Source organism: Urocampus carinirostris, chromosome 13, assembly GCF_059441175.1.
Source record: "Urocampus carinirostris isolate Australia breed hairy pipefish chromosome 13, RoL_Ucar_1.0, whole genome shotgun sequence".
In the NCBI taxonomy this organism is placed as follows: domain Eukaryota; kingdom Metazoa; phylum Chordata; class Actinopteri; order Syngnathiformes; family Syngnathidae; genus Urocampus; species Urocampus carinirostris.
This window is the reverse complement of record NC_142361.1, coordinates 41,578,239-41,596,199: the sequence shown is the minus strand read 5'-3', so window position 1 is coordinate 41,596,199 and position 17,961 is coordinate 41,578,239. Positions and strand designations below refer to the sequence as shown.

Genomic DNA, 17,961 nt, shown 5'->3' with positions numbered 1-17,961 from the left:
AGAGAGAGAGAGAGAGAGACGTAGAGAGAAAGAAAGAGAGAAAGAGAGAGAGAAACGTAGAGAGAAAGAAAGGGAGAGAGAGACAGAGAGAGAGAAAGAGAGAGAGAGAGAGAAAGAGAGAGAGACAGAGAAAGAGAGACAGATATAGAGAGGGAGAGAGAGAGACGTACAGAGAAAGAAAGAGAGGGAGACAGAAAGTGAGAGAGAAAGGGATAGAGAGAGAGGGAGAGAAAAAAATAAACAGGTAAAAATACCACGAACTATCATACAAACATTTATCAAAATACTGTAATTTCTGTGTATCGTCTGTTCGTTCTCCTGGCGCTAAAGTTTTTGAGTTTTTCCTCGTCTTCATCTGGGTTTTAGATCAGGTGATGCCGTCATAGTCGTCCGTGGTGCCATTTGAGACCAACGAAAGAAACATCCCCGGACTTGACTCGACCCCGAGAAATAGCCTTTGTGATCTGTAGAAGGCGAACTGGAGAAGGAGAAGCATGGATTTAAAACTTATTGAGTGAGCGTTGCATCAAAAAGTCATGTCATTAAAATCATTTATGAAGTGAACTTCAATCCACATGGCGACATCTGCTTTCGCCACTAAAATAAAATGAGAACCCCAAGAGGGCACTCCAAAACACCAGATGTTTCTCAAAGGCAGAACAGTTAGCACATGCAGTATCAGTCCATTTGACCCATGAATTTCCAATTTCATCTACTGTAATTTCCGGTATATGAGGCGGACTTTCAAATTTCTGGCCCATTTGGGTTTTTGGGGTGCACCTTATAGTACACAAAATTCGCTACAAGAACTTTTATTAACGAATGCATTTTTCCAAATATTTATATGTGGAGAAATGAGCATTTATTTGATATTGAGCCTCACAAAAACGGGGCGGACGCCGTCGTCGGCCATCTTGCTGCGACGGGTGCCAAAAAAACCCCTCTGTATTTTGTCATCTTCCTTGCGATTTGTTGCGCTCGTGTTTAGTTGCACGACACAAAATAGTGACAGTGGGCCAATATGACATACGGTCACATGCGATTTGAAAATTCAGATATGCTCGAAAAAGGCATTTCCCGTGGACTGAATATGTCAATTGCGCACTAAAGGATCTTTGAGACTCAATCGGAATGGATTTTTGATGAGGAGATAAAACAAAATCCTAATCTGAAATGCCAATATGATGCAATATTTGCTTTGCGAGTCTTTTTGTACTCGATGTTTGCAAACGGCAGGCTGGCCGGGGCACGCCGACCCGAAGTATCGATTGTTCACGTCAAAGCTGATTTTTTTTTAATTTAGAGAAAAGGATTCAATCGAGCGTCTCACGTGTCGGCTTCCACCTCAGAGAGAACAACGATTGGGGTTTTCCATTTCATCAATCTGCTGCCTTAGCCATACATGACGAAGGGTCAAATCATGGAAGCCTTTATCCTTTCTTTTCACATCCTTGCTGCCCTTCAATCGATGTTTCTTGAATGGATTTGATAAAATTGCACTCTTTTCATTGTAAAAAATGGCCTTCGTGTCAAATTAGACAAATAAAAAGGTCTCGTGAGTATATGTCCGTAAAAGAAACCGTTTCGTGTCATCGGTTTTCAAACGCTAATGAAAACAAAGTCATATAAGCCTTTAAAACGCTACCTGGTCTGCAGCCAGAGTCAAGCTGAACCTGAGCATAGTTTAAGTCTCTTTACGAAGACAAAACGTAGAAGCTTTCTTCTCGACAGTTCGAATCTGTCCGGGTAGCGACGGAACTCAATTGTTGCGAAGATTTTCTATTTTTTCCTAAATCGAGAAACATGTGGCAAAGGATTTGAATGTTGGCCTCGAGCGCACGTCACCAAACATTCAATATTATTCCGGGTCGGTACAGCTTTTTTGTGGCCAACGCTTTTAATGACGTTCTAAGCCAATTTTCCAATTTGTCCAGTACTATACAAAGAAGAAATTCAGTGTGAATCAAGACATATGATTTTAAGATCTTGTGTAAAAAATATTTTGTATACTCATCTCCCCTCCATTTGTAGTTTCCATTTTCAGTTGCAGGAAGTTGTTCTCGTTACAATTTAGCACTGGGAAATGCCTCCTTGTTTTTTTTGCGTGGATTGATACATCATCTTTGCACTGATCCAAATTTCATAATATAGTCATGATTATTTGTGACGCCCTTAATCACAAGGATTCTCAAAAGGCTGCAAAGGCCACAGATTATCGCAAACCACAGACTATAATGACAGTATCCCCTCATCTAAAACCTACATGAGGGGAAGGAAAAACTCAAAAACCTTAATGTGAGGAAAATGAAGAAAACCTTGAGAAGAATAGAATAGAATGTACCTTTATTGTCATTGTTACAAAATGGGTTAACATATTGTGACAACAAAATTGGGCATGACACTCCAGTATCACACATTCACAGTGAGGTAAAAAAGCCAAGAAGATAAAGGAACAGAGAAGATAAGGTTATAAAACAAGGAGGATAAGGTTCTAGTTATAATTTACACAAAATTTACCCAAGAAATGTCGGCATATAGGATGTTACATACAGTTTGGTATCGTAGGGTTTGTGCAATATGCATTTGGTGCAAAAAGGGACCGCACAAGAAAATATAGGTTATTCATATGTTGTAGAAGTGTATTTTAAGCTTAGATTGAAACATTTCCTTTGAGGTTGTAGGTCGAATCTCAGGGGGAAGAGCATTCCACAGCACTGTTTGTCGGATGGAGAAGGTTCTCGAGCCTGCAGATTTCTTCTTGGCTCTTGGGATCACTCGTAGACCAGCATTATCAGAGCGAAGGTGCTGGACCGGAACATACGGGGAAATTACATTTTTAGCTGAAGTCTTGGTAGAACTCGCCACAAAATGTCGTCGTTTGGGCGTGTTGAGTCTCGGGCGTCCGTTGACAGGCGAGATCGATGAAGAAATATTGGTAGAATTAAGCACAATTCTGTCATCTTTCATATGTCCCTTCTCTGCCGTTTCGCCGATGTAGCGCCCTTAGCTTAGCACCGTGGCCCGAGCGACAGCCCCGCTTTTGTTTGTGATCCCTACGCCGTCTCCGTCGCTTTGTAAGTGGGATGGCCACCCAAGGATATCCCGCAACCCTTTGTATTTCAACAATTTCAAGCACTTCACCCGAAACGCAAGTACTTTATAAAATTCAAGCATTTTCCAGGATTTCAAGCCCCTGCAAGAACCCTTTACATTTCTCACTATAAAGGGATCCCAAATTTTCTCTCACCTTTTACAGGGGGCAAAAAAACACACTTGGCACTATTGAAAAATGCTATTTTCCCCAATCAACTCGAATCCAATTGTGACGATCCAGGAGCAAAAAAGACACAATCCCGGTCTTCGGAACGGACTCCAAAGGGATCCGTTTGTTTTTTGGACTAATCCGTTTGCGCTGATGAGGATTCTAAACGCCATTGGTGCAAACCTCTTCGGGTTCCGCCAATCACCGGCTGGAGAAATCCCGCACATATTTCATTACTACAAGTAAAGAAAATACAGGAGTTTGGTAAAATGATCAGAATACAGAGCAATCTTGGGAAAGTAGCGTTTATTCAGTCTGGTTACAAATGTATAAAATGCTATCGTTGCGTAAGAAAAGTCCAAATACATTTCAACTGCTGCAATCACAAATACATTCCTGTACAAAACGAAGACATTTTCACTATGAGAGTGCATTTTGGGGAGAATTTGACGAGGCGCTTGCCAAAAATAACATGGATTAGGCACAAGAAATTATAAGGGGAAAACGTTTGAGTAACGTACGCGTTTGTCGTTTTGCCGAGATGCTCGTTGTAGAAATGCCAGAATAGTGAACTCTCATCGTGACCGACATAAAAAACGATGAGATCGGGGTTGAAACTTTGATCCGGTGCATTGAGCGTGGAACTCGAGTTGCTCGATAAAGAAAAAAAAAAAAGACAAAATGCTCGTCCTATCTATCGTGTGCATAATATGAAAAGGAGAGGAAACAAAGGATGCCCTTTCCGATTCGGGGCCAGGCTTTCAGAACTTTCAGAAGCCACGTCGAGGAGGAGCCGCAGATGCCGGAATCTTGAACGGAGATGCGGACAAATACTTTGGAGCTTTTCAGTTGTTCTTGAGCAGCTCTACGCATCCCTGCAATAAGGTCACGTTGTTCTGTAAAAGAGCAAAGAAGAACAATCACCTTTCCGTTTCGGACTCAAAAGGCCAAAATACGTCGACGGCGTCAAAGAAAGCGATCGTTGAGTCGGCGTGGATTGCCACGGAAGTGCTCGTCGATCGCAGCTAAGCGTATTCTCCGCATAACTATTTGTCGGGAAACGCTGCCGCCTAGCTGTCCAATGCGGCACATGAGCGTGAACGTCACTCATTATGCAGCAATAAATCGGAGAACGCCAAATGTTGTCGACGAAAGGTCTGACGCGTTACAATCGTAAACCTTTTCAAAGCGGTATTGATTTTTTGAATGGGTGATTTCATGACTAAAGGTTCCATTGCAATATAATAGTGACATTTATGTATGGAGAAATGTATGACAATGGGTTTATCAAAATGCCTTACATATCAATCAAAAGAATAATGTTCATTCATTTACCTTTTAAGTATATGTTGCAATTTTGGTTACAGGGCGTTTAACCTATTCCGTCGAATCGATTTTGACTCCGGCAGTACGGTGTTACTTATTTCTCACCAGAGTATCATTAGACAAAAACATTGGGAACAAAAAAAATAAAGACTGACCTCAATCGAGTCATGGAGTCGACACCTTTACGACGATTGTATTACGCATCGTTTTGATTTTGATGAAAGATATTTCGTTTATTCAGGAAACATTCAAAAACCCTTCAGTGGGAGGTTTTTTTTTAGAATCGAATCTCCATTTGATTGTTGCGGCTTGCCCGTTTTGTAAGTACTCCTGGCCTACAGCAAGGTGCTCTTAAGCGCGCCCGAGTGGCCAGCAAACGGCTTGTGGAAATAGCTCACCGGTCACGGGTCATCGTGATTTTCAAGGAAATGTGATTTCTCACTGGCAACAGTATCTTTAAAAAAGTTTTAGTGGTCGACTGTGCTCATTTTAACCATTTCTTGTACAAGCAACCTGGTAATACCATAATAATCTTGCGTGAGTTGATTTCATAAATGCGTTTCAAACTGGTAGCCTTTTGCGCTCATCGGTAACAAAAATCAGCTTCAAAAAGCTTGGCGATCCCTGCCCGACAGCGTGTAAAAAAACAATTTTAAAGCTGTTTTTTGGGCCACCAAGTGGGCTTATACCGTTGTGTTTATTGTTTAAGAATGAGTTATATCTGTTTTCTAAAGAAATGAAATTGAATTCATGTGACTCAATTGTGATTTGAGCTACCATTTTATCCGTTTCTCGTGACTCAAAACACTACCATTTTCAAACTTTTTGGCACTTATGAGGAAAATTGCAAAGGCTAAGCGCTTTGCTTACTTGATACCGTTCCGTGTCTTTAACGTGTTTGGAGGCTGTCCCTTTTGCATTTTGATGAAATAACGAGTTCATGTTATGAAGGATAGAGCCTCCATATGAGGTGTATTGTTTATTGTTTTACGGGTAGCCTCTTAAAATGCAGCATCTCATTTTTGTAGGGGTGTTTTTTCTTCATGAGTGTAGGAGTTATAATCATATCAATAAGCTGAGAGAACAGCAGCATATAGCCAGTCTCCAAGCACGACCTCATCAATATTTTAGCCTTTTTATCCTGAACAATCTTTTTATTTTTCTCTTTGAAGTCTTTACGACACGTTTTTCCTGGAGTGCCGTGTCCGGTCTTGTGCAAATTGATATATTTTTTTTACTGGCAATGGCACCTCTTTTAAATTCTATGTTACTTTAAATAGTTTGTGCACTCTATGAGGCAGCTTAGAATTTCACGGCACCTTGTCATCACAATAAAGGCCTTCTATTCTTCTATTCCGTTTGCAGACATTGGTCACTCGATTCTTAGGAATGACAATGAAGACAATTCTATTTGCGATCCATTCATCGGGAAACGTATACGCCGAGTCCCAAATTGGCGGAAATGACCTCGAAAGTGTGAAATCTATTTAGGAAAATATGAATGCAACAAAGAGAAAAGCGCCGAATCCTCCCAAACTTCGACTTACCTTTGCATGTTTGATCTCCAATTCGGCCATTTCAATCAGATTCTTTCGAAACGCCACAACTCGCCTGCCCTTGAAACCTGTCAGCTCTGAAAGGAAGCGCAAAGTAACACCATTCATTCACATGTATTCATGTAGAATAAAATCCTCTTTAATTAATTACATAGGTGATTAAAAAATAAATAAATATATATATATATATATATATATATCACGTATGTTGCCAGCTTTGTTAATGTTGGGGTCACTGGGGACAAGAGTGGCATCTCATTTGTATTATTTGTACTTTTTTCAACCATTTCATACATATTATCATGACATCTTTACTATTTGGCGGGCCGGATTAGCTAGCCTGACGGGCTGCAGTTTACCCAGCCCTGAATTAGGATGTGATTATCATTTTTTTGTAAATGGTACACGTTGGTCACTTAAAAAAGAACTCAAAGTTGGGGTGCACATTATACATGAGGTTTTACAGTAGTAGATTAGGGTATTTGTGCTACGGATCTGTGACTGACCACCACGGCAAAACATCGCTTGCGACGGGAATCAAAGCAAGCTCACGGCGGTGAGAGCGCCAAATCCTAATCAATAGTCATAAAGATGACATACAAACAGGCATCCCGTTTGATCTCATCGTCACACTATTTTGATTCACGGTACCGGGGACCAATGTCAGAGAACGGAGAACACAGAAGGCGCTCTGGAGAAATAGAAATAAAAGGCAAAAAAACTCTATGGTGTACCTGATAATGAATCGGACTTTAAAGGAAATTTGATAAATACGTCGTAGATTTATTTCACTATCGTGTTGACGGTTGACGTCGTCAGGTCACGATTTTAATCGCGGCCGCATATTCGACGACGTTTGTCACTTACGATGCTTAGTTTGAGCTGGGGAATAGTTAAAGAAAATTGTAGACCGATTTTTAACTCAATAATGATGGGCGGGTATCATATATGAATAAATATGTTACGTGTAGATTAGGGTGGTCCTTATTTTTCGACTTTTAAAATTTCATGCTCTGACCCCTTGAATATGTTCCAATATATACAAAACGTAATTAGGCAAAGTTTCATCAAAATCAAAGGATATTTAGAGGTCGCTCAAGGCCTCTGAAATTTTGGTATGAAAAATAAGGATTTTTCGCACATTATATCAGACCTAGTGTACAAAGTTACTTGTAACTTTTCTTGTGTTACAATTCTAAGCAATGGACTGAAATTGGATGTTCTAAAACGCCGTACACATAGGGTTAAGATTTCAGTTTTTTCTCGAAAATTGCCAAAATTTTACCATTTTGGGAAATTTCAAAGTCGTTGAGCTACCTCTAAATATTATCCAAATTGTTCAAAATTGCACACAGTGTGTTTTTATCGATATAAGAACATATGCGGGGGGTCAGAGCCCAATATTTCAAAAAAAAAAAATTCGACCCCCATTAAGGACCACCCTAGTGTAGATGGTCACAACAAGAAGCATATAATGAATGTTTATCAGAATGAGAAAAGTGCTCCTCTTGTTCTCATTTTCTTGCGTACACATTAACTTTGACTTGTTTTAGCTTTTAGGAGGCCGGGAGCTCTACCGATTATCGGCACCGATATCTGGGAATTTGATGGATATTGCTATAGGCTTTTTTATGTATTGAACGGGACAATTAAATATATTTAAAACGAGGTTATTTAGGCTCGGATGCAGCAGGGCATTGCTCTCCTTCTTTTTCGCTTCTCGGAAGCTACCCACCCCACGCTTTCTGATTGGATAATGGACAGGGGTCGGAGCCACGGAAGCAGGAAGAAGAGAGTTAGAGAGGCAGCTCCGCCCACTCGTCCCGACACGTCTGCGAGTCAAGAGCGCTAATAATGTTGAAAAAAATCCGTGGTAGAAAAGCCTGTGCGTGTGTGTGTGTGATTGGGATATGGCATAAAAAGCACAGTTAGCTTGTTTTAGGAAAGCACGTTCAGGTAGAGACTGATACATTAGCTCTTATCATAACAGGAGTCACACAAGCCGTGCGTGTTTGAGACCGAGCATACAAAGCACGCTAAAGTAGGAGGTTGAGTGATTAGCCGTTACCGCAACACGCGTTTGTCAATCTGGCTCTAAAACGGGAGTGCCAGCATTCGCGAGCGCGTTGAAATTTCCATGCACTTTTTGTTTTACGGTCATTTAAGTCGGGTTAATTTCATTGCAGTTTTTATTTCTTTATGGTAAAAACCCATCAGATTTGCTGCTTAGCCTAATTGAATTTCCTGCACTGACAGTATTTGGTTGAAGCGAAAGAGGAGTCACGTTAGTCGTGTTGAAATTCGAATTTATTAACATGTTATTGTTATGAGAGTTATTCAAGTTTAATTGGAATGAATAAGAAATATTCTGTTTCTTTTTACACCATTAAAAATGTTTTACGCCAATTGTCAAGCTTTTACGGCAAAGGAATATCAGCCTCCTCCTGATACTAAAAATGGCTGTAGCAAGAGTTGCCGGTGCGCGCAAACCTTTCTTTCCAGACTCCGAGAGCTTGTCGAATTTGCGAAGACACTGCTGCTGGTGTTCTTCTGCCTGAGGAACGTCTTTACTTTTCAGTCGAGCTTTATCCAAAGCCTTGTTGGAGTTCTCGAAGTCCGCTAACGCGCGAGCTCGTCTATACAGAAGGTCCTGACGAGAGAAAAATCCCATCTATAGTACAACATTTTAAACCGACCTCTCCTACTCTAGCACACGTCGAGCTATTTCCAAACAAACTCAAAACATTTTGCACACAAAAACAACAAGCAGGCTGGGACAAAAGTCCACAACGGTTGTAGATTGAGGTCCGTTTCTGACACATTTAAAGGGACCGTGTGTAATATTTCATCACTAGATGTCACTGCACTGTGCGGTGCAAATAAAAACGAGTGCAAAAAGGGAAAAGAATACAAACTATGGAGACTCAAATTGACTAAACCGCAACATTTTCTTCTCATTTTATTTAGACTTTCAAAAGGTTTATGGGGTACCTGTAGCAGCAAGATGGCCGACAATCATGTCAGCTCCCCCTGGGTAAGCCTCATATTAGGTCAAATAATTGCAAATATATCCACGTATGAGTGTTTGAAAAAAAATGCAAAGAAAGAAAAAGAAATATAAAAGAAAAATGAAAAAAAAGGAATAAAAAAAATAAAAATAAATAAAAATGAGAAAAAAAGACTAAAAGTGGAAAATGGAAAATATGACAAAGACGAAAATAGAATGAGAAAAGGAAAACGAAATGGAAACAAATAGAGTATAGTAGAAAAGAGAATAGAAAATGAAAAATATATTGAAAAACTGAAAAAAGAACAGAATACAAAACCATTTCAAACAGGAGAAAATTAAAAAAACAGAAAAATAAAAAATGGAAAACCAGGCAAAAAAAGAAAGAAGAAAAAAAAACTAAGAAAAAAGACAACAGAAAATGAAAGAAAAAATTCCTATAAAAAGTTAAATAACCAAAATCATAACTCAGAAGAAAAAAATGAAAATCAATTTTAAAAAAGGAGAAATGGGGGAAACCAAGAAAAAAGAACAGAAAGATGAAAAATAGAATAGAATTGACTATTATTGTCATTCTTTGTAACAATGCACACAGAAGGAAATGTCGATACACCTGACCCGTACAGTTAAACTGTAGCGAGCCGATGCATAGGCTTTAGCGATGCAATAGGTAAGGCAAATAGGAAAAAGAAAAAAAAGGGAAAACATAAAAAAGACAAAAAGCGATTTTTTTTTTCCTTTGAGTTGGACGGATTACAAATATTTCAGCTTCCTCTCTCTAGGTGAGCCTCGTTTTATGTGCAATAAATTCCTATTTTCTACACCTGTATTTATCGAAAAATGTCTTCCTTTGTTTTACCACTGGGAGGCGCTAAATAATACACTATGTCCCTCAAAACACTTCATGACAAATGTACAAATATGAGATTAGAATTTTCAGTGGTTACCCGTTTGAATCTTTTTTTGAGTGATGAAGAGCTTTCTTTTACCATGCAATAGTCCAAAGATGATTTGGAGGAATGCTTTTTTACTCTCACTAAATACACAAGACTTAAAAATCCTATTTATAAAATATTCTTTTAAATAGGGCACCTTTGCCGCCTGGATGTCTCGCATGTAGTATCTCAGCAGTTCCGTCAGTTTCAGCTCCTGATCAGATGCTACTCTTCCCTCTACTTTCTGTTGAGGTAACAAAAAAAAAAGAAAAGAAATATACGTATATTAGTCATGTTACAATTTAACAAGGTATATATATATATATATATATATATATATATATACATATAAAAAAAGATATCAATTGGGATGTAAAGCAACTCACTCTGAGCTTCTCAAAGAGATCCGAGAGTTTTTCCATGTGCCTGAAAAAAAAAGATCAAAGAACAAAAGAGAAATAAATCAGCCTAAAGGAAATCAAGTAAATAAAGAGTAATAATGGAATTGAGGGCTGTACAGTCCTTTCAAACAATTTGTGATGAAGCGCTACGTTATGAAAATTTCAAATAAATGAATCGCCTACTGATTTAAAGCCGCACTGATGAAACATATCATTTCATATTTCAGCATTCAACCAATCACATTTTAGCCATGACTTGCTGCCAGGCTCAGAAATCTACCCAAAGGCATTAAATAAGCCTGAATAAAACTGTTGGTTTAGCCAATCAGATTCCAAGTAGACCTGTCAGTGCCTGCGAGTGGGTTTTCACAAGCTAGGATTGGCCAGGGGGGAGGTGACAAAAGTATCACAACGAAAACGTGAAGAAAATGACAGCATCCCCCTTTGTACACCGTTTCTGTCGAACGGACATCTTTTTTTTTTGGGCCCTAAATCGAATAAAAACTTCTGCTAGAAATACGACGAGACAACCCTATACTGGACTTTCAGCATGAGCTCAAAAGAGGACATCCTCCGTGTGGACGGGCCGACTTACTTGCTATTTGCAGTACTATCTTCGGCGGAAAGGACATTGAGAGTGGCTGAGATCTGAATGTAATCCTCTGCGATATCTGAAACCGGCACAAACACTCCGTTGAAAGATAAGACGAGATTCGGTTCTCCGCACATCTTTTCCGAAGGCGCAATATTTTCCAGAAAATGCAAAAAAAATAAAATAAAATGCGTGTATGAAGCATGCATTTAAATGCACACGATGTACTTTTGTGCGTGCGAGTCATCTTCTCCGCTTTGGCAGTAGAATCTTTAATTTTGCTGTAATAGTCCAGAAGGAAAGTCTTCTCCTGCTCGAAAAAGTCATCCACTTCCTGGGAGAGCCAAATAAAAACCGGTCAAGGAAATGGACCTGAAAAGCTTTCCAAAATTCGCACCCGGCACATCCAAAGAGCCGCCTCGATTATTCGTCACCTTTATTCCCGAGATAAGAACTTCATCGGCCGACTTGACCATGTTCTTGAAGAATCCTCCAAACATCTCCTTGGCGTTCTTTCTTCTCACGCTCAGCTAAAATTGAAAACAGGCAAAAAGCTTTACAAATAATGATAATAATAATCACATACTAATTCAGGGCTGGCTTGCTTATCCGGCCCACCAAATGTTAAAGATGTCATGATAATATCAGACTAGGGGGGATTTGAAAAGTTGAACGGTTGGGTTTATCACTGCTTTTTCTCATTAATTATTTTTCGCATGAATAGACTGTTTACAAAAAGGCCCAAAATGAACAACATACTTTTGGGAGGAAGAAAAAAAGCGGGATACGCCTACATCATCTCTTTAATAAATAAATGATATATATAATAAATTCAAAAAGAAAAAGAGATGTTTTCCCCTCCTCGCTCTTCTGCAGACTTTGTAACCCAACGTAGCACACAATCAAAACGTTTTCCCAGTCCCGCACTAATTGTTAACAGTACGCATACGGCACTATTCTGTCAAACTATCACTGCTGTGACGTTGTAAATACCCAAACTGCTGATCACAGCATGGCGGAAGTCACAACTATCACGTTTTTAAAAACTCGACTTCCCCTTTTTCGAACAAAGGAAGCCAGCATGAGGTAGTACTCACATCCTGGTCATACTCCAGGAAAATCTGAAAGTTTCTGTCTTTGCTTAGAACAGGATGAGAAGAGAGCCTTTGCAGGAATACTTCATGGACTTGCACGGTTTTCTTAAACACAGCCAAGTACTCACTGCAAAAACACAAATCCAATGTTAAATGTTGGTGATATGGAGTGGATTTCATTGATTTGGACACTCACGCTTCCAATTCCTGTTTCATTTTAGTGTATTCTTCCTTGGTCATAGTGGCTTCGCCTTCGCCCAGTTTGTGCATCTTCTCTCTTGGGCTTTCAAAATCGGGCTTCGGGGGAGCTGGGGGAATCTGACAGTGAGAAGCAAAAGAAGATACCAGTATGTAGACCACTAGGCAAATTGGATGAACAGACGCAACAGACGCGGCTGGACGTTATATCATGGGTAGGGCCGTATTGTTGAGTCGACGTTGTCGACCAAAATAGATAATAGAAATTCATTGTAGACTATTATCGCCGGACACGGTTTTCCATGTGTTGCATATATAAATCTAATCTTGCTGAAAGTCACACGTTTGCCATGGTGTCTTTCTTGAGCAATAAACATCCAGAAACGATGGCATCAAGTAAGAGTATTAAAACATGTAAAGCTTGGAATCATTTTAGCCGGGATACTACTAACAAAAACTACTTGCAAGGATTGCAAATAAGACCTTGTGTATTATCGCAGTAGATTGGTGACGCACCGACATTTAAAGATCACACCAGACAGTTGAACAAAAATGAGTCTGACTTGCCTCAGTAAGATTCAAGTAACATCCAAGCCAGTTTTGATGACATACCTTGTTTATTTTAACGAAATGCACGCGGTCTAAAGAACAAACATCTGTCGTTAAAACCTTCAAACGACATTTCCAGTTGTTAAAAGCGTTTGACTACAAAGTGTTGAGATTCGTCGAGCACTTTTGTTGTATACTTTCGAATTGAATCCTGAATTGACTTCACAAAATGCACATCATATTTGTTTTATTTACTGTTTTACTGCGGTCAATTCGCCTCTTTTTGGGTTACAGGGATAGAAAATGTTGACTCGGTTTGAATTCATGATTTATTTGCCAGTCCCTAAAAATGGACAGTTTTTTTTATGGATTCATATCCCTACTGACTGAGCACATTGCCTAATTGGTAATTAGATCCAGAATGTTTAATACTAGATGTATTTTTGTTTTTATTTTCATTAGCCATGTCATAAACGTCGTGCTAAATGTCAGAAATAATTATCCATGTGGTCAACTCGTCGACTACTAAAATAGTTGTTAGTTGCGCAGCCTTTCTGTCCATTGGATACATTTCCACACCAAAGAGAGAATATTAGCAAAGAACAAACAATTAAGCCAGCGTAGTCCTCCGTCTCCACCAGAGTATCGTGTAACCAAATGAAATCTTCATGCTGGCGAGGAACGGAGATTTCCGGCTTCTGGAAAGAATTAAGCGTGGTCTGCAAAGACAATTGACGAGTTAGAGAAAAAAATCCACACAAAACAAAAAAACACGACTACAAATGTTTCACCTTTGTGTGGACGGTAAACTTGACTTTGTCTCTTTCGCAGAGTGCATCGGGAATGTCGATCAGTAGAGACGCGTCGTTATTCAGGTCCACCGACACCGAACGCATCTAAAAAGACACAAAACATTGTAGATGTAAAATAAGAATGTTATGACTTGTCATAGGATCGTTTTCATTTGGATGCACCGTGTCCTTATCAGACTTGGGGGGTTTGACTTTTAAGTCACGGTTATTAAGGAATTATGAACATTTTTTTTATACAAAAAGAAAATCCCACACCACACAAACTCAAAACAGAGAGGCGAAGGAGCAGTTCAATATCATACATGGAAAAGGAAAAAACAGTAGTGTTTACCTAAATAAGAGTGTTACAGAGAGATTGTGGTTGAAATAATCGTTCATTAGTCACTTTGAATCTGTTTAATCTACCCAATTATGAGGTCGTCACGTGAATTTTTATTTTTGCAGGGTCAAATCTCATACCGACTGGAAGTCAAGTCATATTTTATCGATCCAGCCCTTTATCAAGGAGTGTTTCAAAGGGCTGCGCAGGCCACAGTCATAACATCCCCTGATCTGGACTTGACACGAGGTCAAGGAAAAGCTTCCAAAAAAAAAAAAAAAAAAAAAAAAAAAAAGGGGGGGGGGGGCACGAGGAAATTTAAGAAACTTTGCAAAGGGGTCGACCATGAAGGATTACATAAATAACGGTTTCAAAACAAGGTGCAAGCAGAGTTCTTTTGAAAAAACTTGACAAAAAACTGCAAACGAGAAGGATACAGATGTATTTACTTTCAGCTATGTGATTCAGATTCAGATTCAGATTCAGATCTACTTTATTGTCATTCTAGTACACGTGTATACAGAACGAAATGTCGATGCATCTGACCCCCACAGTTTCCTTGAATGTACAGATATAAATAAAGTTGTATTGTATTTTGGCTACGTATAGTATTTTACCATAGTGCCGATAGTGCAAGAAGAGTAGCTAACCAGATGTGCAAAATGGGCAGTCAGGTTAACAAGTCAGGTACACAGTAACATTAACACTGTAACAATAACGCTGTAATTACAATAGTGCAGAGAGCAATGTGCAATGAGTGGCAAGCTATAAAAAACTGCCAGTAGTGCAAAAAGTCAGATTAGCAGCCGTTTAGATTTAAGTTAACTATATGTTAGATTGACCATTTAACAGTCTAATGGCCAGGGGGACTAGACTATTGCGGAGCCTGGTGGTCCTGCACCGCACACTGCAGAACCTCTTCCCAGAGGCTAGCAGAGTGAACAGTCCATGATGGGGGTGAGACGGGTCCCTGATGTGGTCACAGTTGTAAGCTTGAGAATCGAGTGGTCATTATTAGTCCTCCGTTTAGCTTTATAGATGCAAATTGTAGTCACTGTGGCTCAGCAGGTAATACAAGTTATTCATTTTAATGAGTTTGCTGCAATTCTAAAGTTGACTTATTTTTTGACATATTTTGCCAAATTGTACTAAATATTGATCTTGTTTATCTGGTAAAATAACAAGACAAAATTAAAATGCGCAAAAAGTACATTTCTATAATAAGAAAATAATATCTAAAATGAGCAATATAATGTTTTTATTAATTATTTATTCACTTATGTTTTTTTTTCTTAGATTTATTTTTTTTGTTGATTTTATTCTGTGCAGGGTTAAAAACGTCATAAAAACCAGTTCTTAAATATATCATATATAGCAGTACACCTTGTGAGCAAATAACTAGGATATATGATTATATATGATTAAAAAAGGATAATAATCTTACAGAGGCAGTCAGGTAGGTTACCTTAGATGTGAAAAATGCCCTAAAAAGCGGACTCAGACCTTTTGTTGACTTGGCATTATTTGTTTTGAGTGTGTGTCTGTCCAACAAAGAACAGGGCCAAGGGGATAAGATATGACCACTGTCCTGCACAGTCAGTCAGGAAAGTTCCCCTTGATGTGGAAAATGCCCAAAAAGCTGACTGGGCACTTCTGCTTTTGTTAAGTCGGCATTTTATTCTCTCTTCTAGGCCAGAACCTCTTTGAATATCAACTCCTTTTGAGGCTTTGAGTGGCTTTTCCGTTCTGATGTGCCAATGAGACGGGCAAAAGACAAATGACAGCTTCCAAAACGTCTTTGTGTCTCTTAGGATGCACAACAAGCCTTCTAGTTTGCAAATATTTGCAGAAATGACTGCAACCTCCCAGAATTAAGTTTATTGATTGGCGCTGTTGCTTGACAAGTGGCAAACGGAAGCGGTCCTTCTGGGAAGGGACTGTCATCAAATCATTCTTTGAAGACCTATTTGAAATGGCGTTATCACGTCAAGTCGACGGCAAACAGTTTGATTTGAGCATGCAGGAGAAAATGCTTGGCTTTGAAAGCAGCTGGAGCCGCTAGCCAAATGCAAACGGAGCGAAAAAAAGTCAGCTCGCTTAACGCCCAAACTCCTTTTAGGCTTTTGCCACATCATTGAGAACAATACAAGTGGAACTCTACCTTTTCCTTGTCGCTTTGGTCCAAAGTGGTTGTCATAACTGAAGCGAAGAGTTCAAAGCGTCGAAGAGGAAAAGAGAGGAAGCGCTTGAAGCTAGCGAGCTAGCTTTTTTTGAGGAGCTGTCAAGTCTTTTCGCGGCTCGGTCCTTTCCAAAACGTTCTCCTGTTATGTGGGCCCGCTTTTAAGTTTCGCGCAGCCGCGACTAAAAGTCTGCTAAACTCTTTTGTCCTCCATGGTGATTTAGGACGTTCCGTTACCGCAAACAAGTGACAGAGAACGCCAAAGTTGGAAAATGACAACCGCTGCTCCTTTTACTGTTGCATTGTGGGCAACGTAGTTTCACGTGCGAGTACCTGCCTCGGTTTCTGGACACGCGGGACTTTCATTATGTAAGAAAATGGTTGTGTCCACAAAATAAATCTGTAAGAAATGTAAATGATTTTTCGAAATTTGGTCGGCGAGTTTGATTTCAAACATTTGCAATGTCCAGGTGATATATAATATAGCCTACTTCAGAATCCTCCCTGTGTTGAGTTAATCATGTCATAATTATTATTTTTCTTGTTACCTGATTTTATTTATTCAATTCATTTCTTTCTCTGTATTTTTGCAGCACTTTCGGTTTCCTTAGGGTTTTTTGCCATTGCGTTGTTGTTTAACGGTTTGATTCCAATTTTGTTTGAATGATGCAATGTTTAATTAATATGCATTTAAAAAATACTATGAAATATGTGTAGGAAAAAAACAATGAAACACACCCAATAGCAACCTAATACAATAAATGTTGTTTAAGATCATTCATGGGATACCCTTCCAAAGTTCACACCGCAAAACGGTTTGGTAAAGATATTGTACATTGCATATATGTCACGACAAACATCACCATCAACTAAGGCGAGCAAGAACCTGTCACCAAATGTAAATATCTTGGAGCTGTCAGATCTGAAGAGGACTAAGAACCAGAAACCATGGCCAGGATAACACAAACCACAGACTTCGACCCATCCGGAGGGTCAAGAACATAGCAGCGAAATCAAAGATCAGACTCACGCAAGCCCTGGTTACTTCCATCGTCCTCTCTGCTTGCGAGACAAGGACTCTCGCAGCAAAACTGAAAAAAAAAAATTCCAGCCATGGAGATGCCATGCTACATCAGCTGCTTAGTCCATTAGACAAACCAAACCATCAGAGGGCACATTAGACCCAACCAAGAACTCTTGACAGAAACCTCAGTGGCACAGTCATATCACAAGATCCTCAGGACTGACCAAGATTATTCTCCAGGACACAGTCCAGGGGAGCGCAAGAAGAACTGGGCACAGAACATTAAGGAATGGACTGGTGCCCACTTGGCCACCACCCAAAAACAGGCCAGGGACCGTTTTGACAATGGTTTCAGACAATTTTGGAAGAACAGTTTGCTAGGAATCTATGACACTGAGATATATATAAATCAAAGCCTAAAGAAACTTTTGTCAATTTGGTTATCATTTTAGCTCAGTTCTAAATTCACAAGTGCAAATACAAAGGCGAGTAGACATAAGTAGCGTAGAAATCTTTTCTTCATAGCCTTTAAACTTCTACTGTACATTTTTGTCCGTAAAGCCCTCCCCCAACCGAAAGGCCATTAAACTAAGAGTATTTGTAAATATTTTGGTACTTTGCGTAAACGTTTCCATCCTGCATTGTTGTTTATCGTTGTTGTTTGTAACTTATTTTCCTTTGGACTGTTTGTACCGTTTGGTTCTAAA

At 39.4% G+C, this 17,961-nt stretch overlaps 1 protein-coding gene across 1 annotated transcript; it reads right to left on the bottom strand.

Moving 5' to 3' along the window:
- Positions 1-3,553: 3,553 nt before the first annotated feature.
- Positions 3,554-16,548, bottom strand: snx5 (sorting nexin 5). The gene is made up of 13 exons (XM_088351657.1): positions 16,213-16,548; positions 13,712-13,816; positions 13,529-13,639; positions 12,370-12,491; positions 12,177-12,300; positions 11,514-11,609; positions 11,308-11,413; positions 11,083-11,158; positions 10,473-10,512; positions 10,244-10,330; positions 8,635-8,794; positions 6,136-6,221; positions 3,554-4,158 (listed from the first exon to the last, which is right to left on the bottom strand). Exons 1-13 carry the CDS (start codon positions 16,246-16,248, stop codon positions 4,108-4,110), a joined length of 1,200 nt encoding a protein of 399 aa, XP_088207783.1. The 5' UTR covers positions 16,249-16,548; the 3' UTR covers positions 3,554-4,107.
- Between the last annotated feature and the right edge of the window lie 1,413 nt (positions 16,549-17,961).

What these genes read in the sequence shown, in the direction of transcription:
- snx5 (XM_088351657.1), bottom strand. Translation starts at nt 16,248, where the DNA reads ATGACAACCACTTTGGACCAAAGCGACAAGGAAAAG. An exon ending in TTCTTATCTCGGGAATAAAG is followed by an intron (nt 11,414 to 11,513) that starts GTGACGAATAAT and finishes TGGCTCTCCCAG; the next exon opens with GAAGTGGATGACTTTTTCGA. An exon ending in GATAGTACTGCAAATAGCAA is followed by an intron (nt 10,513 to 11,082) that starts GTAAGTCGGCCC and finishes TTTTTTTTTCAG; the next exon opens with GCACATGGAAAAACTCTCGG.